General features: G+C 41.6%; 1 protein-coding gene across 5 annotated transcripts; it reads right to left on the reverse strand.

Annotated features, from left to right (window-relative positions):
* Positions 1-1,222: 1,222 nt before the first annotated feature.
* Positions 1,223-4,566, reverse strand: LOC123959666 (endoplasmic reticulum mannosyl-oligosaccharide 1,2-alpha-mannosidase-like). 5 transcript variants are annotated; one of them, XR_006822368.1, is made up of 4 exons: positions 4,489-4,566; positions 3,329-3,448; positions 1,902-2,010; positions 1,223-1,611 (listed from the first exon to the last, which is right to left on the reverse strand). XR_006822368.1 is itself a non-coding variant. In XM_046033847.1 (4 exons), the coding sequence occupies exons 1-4, from the start codon at positions 4,553-4,555 to the stop codon at positions 1,421-1,423; spliced, it is 504 nt and encodes a 167-aa protein (XP_045889803.1). In that variant the 5' UTR covers positions 4,556-4,560; the 3' UTR covers positions 1,223-1,420. The 5 variants fall into 5 exon arrangements, 1 of the variants encoding a protein (XP_045889803.1); XR_006822366.1 differs by lacking the exon at positions 4,489-4,566 and adding an exon at positions 4,266-4,480; XR_006822369.1 differs by lacking the exon at positions 4,489-4,566 and adding an exon at positions 4,002-4,230.
* Positions 4,567-7,299: the final 2,733 nt, after the last annotated feature.

Consider the following 7,299-nt stretch of genomic DNA (forward strand, 5'->3'; position numbering starts at 1 on the left):
TGTTTGAGAGTGAGCGTAACAAGCAAAAAAGGCAGAGAAAAATAAGCCAGATCCTATTTACGCTAAGGAGAGGGTAGTTCGTCCAAAAGTTGGCCGCTGTATTTAAACCCTCCGAGGGTTAATGAGCTCGATTTGGCTGTGAGGGTGACTCCGACCTGAGTTTACTCCGTATTAGAGTCGAAGTGGCAAGGGTCTAGTTTCGGAAATGCCCAGGGTGAATCCCACAGACTGTATGGCGTAAGCAGCAATGTACTGTTTGAGAATAAGACTGTATGTTTGTTAAACATAAAGCATGTAAACCTATGGCAGTAGAACCACTAAATAAAACTATCAACCTGAAAATTAGTAAAATATAGCCTTTTCTTATAATAATAATAATAATAAATAATAATAGACCATATTTACCAATATAGTGAAAATAGGTAGCAGGGCTCCAGACTAACTTTTTGCATTGATTGCACTGGTGCACCTATATTTTTCCATTTAGGTGCACCCAAATTTTTCACAGCACCTTTAGTGCCATGACAGTATATTCTAAACTTCTGTTATTCCCCATACACATTGACAGTTATGTAAATGATTGTAAACAGGAAGACCTACAGGTCTTGTCTTTGTTCCATGTTCATCTGCGACACAGACCACAAGAAATGTGATTGGTCGACTTGGTAGCATCCAAGGTAGCTCACAGGAAGTGCTCTGTACTTTGGCCCCTAGTAGATCTGGCTTCAAACAAGCGGCTGTAAAAACACGAGTCGACGCGATATTATTTGATCTATCCAGTCTATAACATTTGGAAAGTCTAGAAGAGCTGCTTCTACGGTGGCCCTGAGAGGCCAACACACTTCAATTTAAGAAAAAAAAAAAATTCAAATTCATCACAACCATTGTGTGGTCTAAATGTGTTGTGTTGTTGAAGTGTGTTGTGTTATCGAAATGTGTTGTGGAAATGTGTTGTGTTGTGATGAATTTGAATGTTTTTTCTAAAATTGCAGTGCGTTGGCATCTCAGGGCCACCGTATTCACCATTATCATTTTAACCCCATTCAAGCTAGCGAAGGGCCAGACCGGAAGTTAGCCGGCTCACCAGCAAAAGTCATCACAATGGAACACAGAAACCCCACCACCAGCGTTTTGGCGGTGAAATTGCAGAGCGACATAACGTTCAATTTCCCTGATTCACACAGCTTACTCTCCCCATGTACTCTGAAGCTTGACCACTCAATCACATCATTTGAATTTATTTAAAATGTCCCTTTATTCAAATCTCTTTCAAAGAGAGCCAGAAATTTGAAGCTTCATTCGAAAACCTCAATGGAAGCTCTGAATGTAAAAACAAACATTCGGTACAACACTACCAACTATCTAATTCCACAACAATACTCCAACTCTTCACTACAGTCACCTGAATAACACAATCTGTCTATCCAAATATATATATTGACATTGAATATAAAACCCAGTGCTTCCCTTCAAAGAAGAGAAGCATATATATAGAAACCTGGGAGGGTTGTTCTGGCAGTGGTGGTGGGCCCTGTTTGAGAGGTGGCACATGAGGGATGACAGGCCTCAGGATGCTGTTACTGTCTGTGTCTTGCTCGCCATCTGTAAGGCCTCAACACACACACACACAAGCAAATTTAGTATAAAAGCATTACAGTAATGCAGCAACATTAGTTCAATAGTGGCAAGGCTAATGATTACTGAAGGTCACGGGTTAGAAGCCCCAGGATCCCCTGTCAAACTGATAAATGATCAATATGCTTGCCTTAACTTCACCTTTTAAAAAACTAATTATTCTGTTGCCATTCAACAGCTCCAGCTCCTTGAAAGCTCTGACAGCATGCCAGAGATTCAGATTAAAGGGATATCATAAGGAGATGTTTAAAATATAATAGCATTACCTCTGATGTGTTCAGTTACAGCAGGATAGGAAGCAATTCCACAAATAAACAGGAGGACGAGGATGAAAAGGATGAGGCTCCGCTGCAGCCTGGACAGCTGCTTCCATTTCTGTAGGTATGCAGAAGAGAGGAAGATGGAGAATAATGCCAAATTCTATCCAGTTTCTGGAGAATGTCTATGGTACCAAACAAGCAGGTGTCATCACTCAAATCAATGTGCTGCTACAAAGGTGTGAATAGGAAAACTGCTGTGGTGTACTGATCATGTGAGGGGCAGCACAGCTAAGATGATGTCCTTTATGCTTTCTAAAAACAAACCATGAACCTAATCATTCACACACCACCACCAAGGCTGTTCAAGTTCTGCTAAGCCACCTGGCAGTGTACATCCTTATACTGATACCGTAACACTTTTGGTCGCATAATATGGCAACATACAAAAGTAGGGGTAATGTTACCACTCTCTGAAGAGTCAAATTACCATGCTGCTAACATTGTAACTTTCCCCATTATGCCAGACCCAATGCTTTCATTAAAGAATGGATCAACTACCCTATATCATACTTGTACCCATCACCATTCCACCTCTTAACTTAAATTAGTGCAATAAGTACAGAAGTATATGCAAAATAAGTTGCTAAATGCACTATTGGAAATTGGTATCACAACTGCACTAATTCTCTCTAATCTAATACTCTTTAATGAATAAAGTCTAATATCTTTGGGTAGTACGGGTATATAGATTTTATGTAACATTAGTAAAGTATATCGTTTGCAACAGCTTACACATAGTCATAGAACTGAAGGAACTGCTATCTAAACGCTTACTTATGCAGCGATGAAGATTCGACTGCACATTTGTACTGAGTTGTGTGGCTCATCCACAAGCACAACATTACTGTGTTGCTGCAGGTATGCTGCAGCTGACCAACACAATTTGTGGAGAAGCTGAAAATAACTGTAGACCACTTCTTGTCCGTTTTTATCATCAGCTTTTATTCAAAGGATCACAGGAATATCTCAAATATGCAACATCTCATTTCCTCTATTTGTTTAATAGATGGAATGACAAATCAACAGAAACTTGAACTTATTAAAGCCTGTGCAATGATACTTTGAGAACTGTTGTATGTTTTGTCATAACTCTGTCCTTAAAAATTTATAGTAAACTCTGAATATTTCACCACAGGCACAACACCCAGCTCTACCTCACAGCACAGAAAAGAAGACCAAAGATTCTTCTAATCCTCTAAATCTTTTTGCATATGTTGGAAAGTATCGACAACTAAAGCCAGCACTGGGCTAAAGTGGAACACAATAGCATTGTACTTCGCAGGTCTTTGCAGAGTGGGAAACCAGAGCACCGTCAAGTCTAGAGAAGAAGAAGAAAGGTCTTTCAAAGCAGCTCATAGATGGGGATCACTCACCCTCCAGCAGGACTGCCTCCTCCACTGCTTACTGTTACTGTAACTTCCACTTCCTTGTCTAGCAAAGCTTATAGCTACATAGTCCTGTCGAGATGGTGGGTGCATGTCTGCGACCCAGCCCTGGAGGAAGAGACACACTGAAAAGTTACTAGTGTTAATAAGAGATGAGCCGAGGTGGAGAGGGCAAGCCTGGTTATATTAACCCTGCTCCAAACAAACTAGGGGGACTAGATGTGGGTAGCATGTGCGCTGTGAATTCCATATTGTCAGATATGAAGAGGAGAGTTTCGACGACTAACGTTAACGTAACAATTCACTATACACACATTTAGCTTTGCAGAGAAAACCTTAGGAGGTTTCCACGATGACATATAAGCTGCTGTATCGTCAATCTACATTCACAGCACAGTAACATAACGTTAAGTAATTCTCGTGCCGTTTCATTTCAGTAGAAATGTAAGCATAGATGTTGGTTGTTAGCACAGAACATCACAGCTAGATATATCACGTTAGCCGTCATCACGTCTGCAAACGCATGTACGTTATATCAACAGGCTCATTGAATCAATAACTTACTTAATATCGATGTACATTAGCTTATGCAGTTTATAAAACATTAACAGAAGGAAACAGTTACAACATAGCAAATAATTTACTGTAACTACATACTAACGTTAACTTTACTTTCACACAAGAGCTAAACTCTGGTGTTTACTGCCCCGCTGTAGCGGCTCTTTCCCTTCATTACGCGCCAGTGTCTCGAAATAACGTTTTGTCGGATTCACACACGAACTGTGGACCGAGGCATGGCTTGAGGCCTAACACAACCGACACCATGGCTAAATAATATAGCGTACAGGAGAAACATTTATTTTGTTTAACTGTTTTTCTGAGGATTTAATGGCCGCCCAGAAAAAAAATACATAACTGACATTACCTTGTAAAGTATAACGTTACAGCACTAACGTTAGATGTGCGCAACCAGTCTAATCCCCACCAGCAGGGTAAAATAAGTTAACAGCTGCGGTTAGCTCAACGTTTGTGAAACAGCCTCGGGGGTCTCTTCATGTTTAAAACACTTCCCTTCAGCGGGTAGTCCTCACTTTATAACTATTAAGATGATCAAAACGATAATAAAAAATCAGTTCCATTTCATCCACCTGCGCTTAGGGTGTGTTGCTGGATGCTGCTCACTATCAACAACAAATACGATTCAGATGCACCCATGCTGCCTTCAGTGACTTCCTCGAAATATCGTAATTACCACATACTGGTAGTAGTTAGGTGTTAGTTTAAAAATAAATTATTAGGGCCCGAGCACGAACCCTGCGAGGTACAAATTGAAGAGATTATTAGGGCCCGAGTTCGAAACGTGTGAGGTCCCTATTGAAACTGAGGGGATTTCTTTCTTTCTTTTTTCCTCAAAGTAACCTCAGTTTTGGGGGCCTAAACATATTCAAAAACTTACCAATGTTTGCACATAATTCAGACGTGGCAAAGAATTTTGTATATTATGGGATTCGCGCATTTCATAGCGACTTTGACCTTCAAAGAAGCAGGTCCTGCCGCACGTTTCACTTACATGTATGAAATTTCTGTGGCACATGTATTATGTCCAGATGTACCAAAAAGCCTTTTGGAGCAATTGCCTAAACCAAACAGGAAGTCTCTTCCTAGAGAATTAGTCTGACCGACTTCAGATTTGTGCTGTGCAGTCTAAACCCAATGACGATTAAAAGTTTCGCAAATGGTGAATTCTCGTGGCGTGGCGTCCAAAATTGATGATTCGCCATAAAACAGGAAGTTATTATAACTTCAGTCTACATGCTCACATCTGCACCAAATTTGGAATACATTTAAAGAGTCCCGCCCTGAATACATCGATATGCCAATATTCACTCAAAGTCATAGCGCCACCTGCTTTCTGTGGCACATGTATCATGTCCAGACGTACCAAAAAGCCTGTTGGAGCGATGCTCTAAACCCAACAGGAAGTCAGCCATTTTGAAATTTATGGTAATTTTTGGATGATTTACACACTCTGTACTTTCACGAACTCCTCCTAGGAATTTAGTCTGATCGACTTCAGATTTGTACTGTGCGGTCTAAAGCCATTGATGATTAAAAGTTGTACAAATGGTGAGTTTTCGTGCAACGGCATGGCCATGGCGTGGCGTCCAATATCGATGATTCGTCAGAAAACAGGAAGTTGTTGTAACTTCAGTCTACATGCTCACATCTGTACCAAATTTGGAATGTACTATAAAAGTCCCACCCTGAACACATCCACATGCAATGCATACAATATTCACTCAAAGTCACAGCGCCACCTGCTGGCAACAGGAAATGGCCTTTAACGAAGCAGCCCCCGTGGCACGTTTCACCTACATGTATGAAATTTCTATGGCACATGTATCATGTCCAGGCGCACCAAAAAGCCTCTTGGAGCAATACCCTGAACCCAACAGGAATTTTATTGTCATTTTTGTCATTACTGGCTCCGTACTTTTACGAACTCCTCCTAGAGAATTAGTCTGACTGACTTCAGATTTTCCTTGTCTACTCTAAAGCCCTTGATGATTAAAAGTTGAACAAATGGTGGGTTTTCGTGAAACGGCATGCCTGTGGCGTCCAAAATTGATGATTCGCCATGAAAGAGGAAGTTGTTTTAACTTCAGTGTACATGCTCACATCTGCACCAAACTTGACGTGCTTGATAACTGTCCTGCCCCGAACACATCTACATGTTCAGTTCTAGTCATAGTGGGAAGTGCTATGTAACGCCAAAAAGGGGACACAAGAAGTGATGATTAACACTTTTGTGCAGTGTCCGAAGCCCATGGCAAATTTACAGCCACACCGCCAGAATTTTCAAGGCAGCCACCTCACACCTCGACACGCTACTCGTGAGAGGGCCCGCTGCTTGCAGCTTTAATTTTTTCAAACTTTTTTCTGCAAAGTAACCTCAATTTTGGGGGGCTCAACTTATTCAAAAACTAACCAAACTTTGCACAAAATTCAGGAGTGGCGAAAGATTTCGTAGTGTATGGGTTTCAGGCATGGGCATGGCAAAATGGCTCGCTAGCACCCTCTACAGAGCAGCCCACGGACTAACTTTCACCTACATGTACGAAATTTCTGTGGTACGTGTATCACGTCCAGACATACAAAAATGCCTCTTGAAACGATTGCCTACACCCAACATGAAGTCGGCCATTTTGAATTTATTGGTCATTTTTTTAGCGATTTACATGCTCCGTACTTTAATGAACTCCTCCTTGGGAATTAGTCCAATTGACTTCAACTTTTCGCTGCGCTGTGCTGTGTTATTATCAGTCGACCGGTTTGCAGGCTTTGTTCGGCTTCACTGCCCGATGTCTGGCTTACCCTCTTGCTCGATCCTCATCAGCATGTGACCTGGAAATCGATATCAGCGCGCCATCTTGAAGGACATCTCAATTCCTAAATTACACCTCGAGGAGTCGAGGAAGCCCATGTTTTTAGAGAGATGAGACGTCCCTTGAAGTGTCACGTAAAGCGACGTCCGTTTCTGATGACGGCAGCAGCTGATCACATCTGATCTGATCTCGATCAGCTGTCAGTCGGCTCTAATGCCGCGTTTGAGACTAGTCAGAACTGGGATATTTAGGGCCCGAGCACGACCGTGTGAGGTCCCTATTGAATTTGCTCGGATTATATATATTTTTTTTTTTTTTAGGGCCCGAGCACGACCGTGCGAGGTCCCTATTGAATCTGCTCGGATTATATTTTTAGGGCCCGAGCACGACCGTGCGAGGTCCCTATTGAATCTGCTCGGATTATATTTAGGGCCCGAGCACGACCGTGTGAGGTCCCTATTGAATTTGCTCGGATTATATTTTTTTTTTTTTTTTTTCTTTTTTCTGCAAAGTAGGCTCAACTGACATGGCCTAAACATTCTCGAAAACTCACCAAAATTTGCAAACATGTCA

This window comes from Micropterus dolomieu, linkage group LG21, assembly GCF_021292245.1.
Source record: "Micropterus dolomieu isolate WLL.071019.BEF.003 ecotype Adirondacks linkage group LG21, ASM2129224v1, whole genome shotgun sequence".
NCBI lineage: Eukaryota > Metazoa > Chordata > Actinopteri > Centrarchiformes > Centrarchidae > Micropterus > Micropterus dolomieu.

Bases quoted from the DNA above. Each gene is read 5' to 3' on its own strand.
- LOC123959666 (XM_046033847.1), bottom strand. From the start codon at position 4,555: ATGGGTGCATCTGAATCGTATTTGTTGTTGATAGTGAGCAGCATCCAG. The intron at 2,011-3,328 runs GTGAGTGATCCC...GCATACCTACAG, and splicing joins GGAGGCAGTCCTGCTGGAGG to AAATGGAAGCAGCTGTCCAG. The intron at 1,612-1,901 runs GTAATGCTATTA...GTGTGTGTTGAG, and splicing joins TGTAACTGAACACATCAGAG to GCCTTACAGATGGCGAGCAA.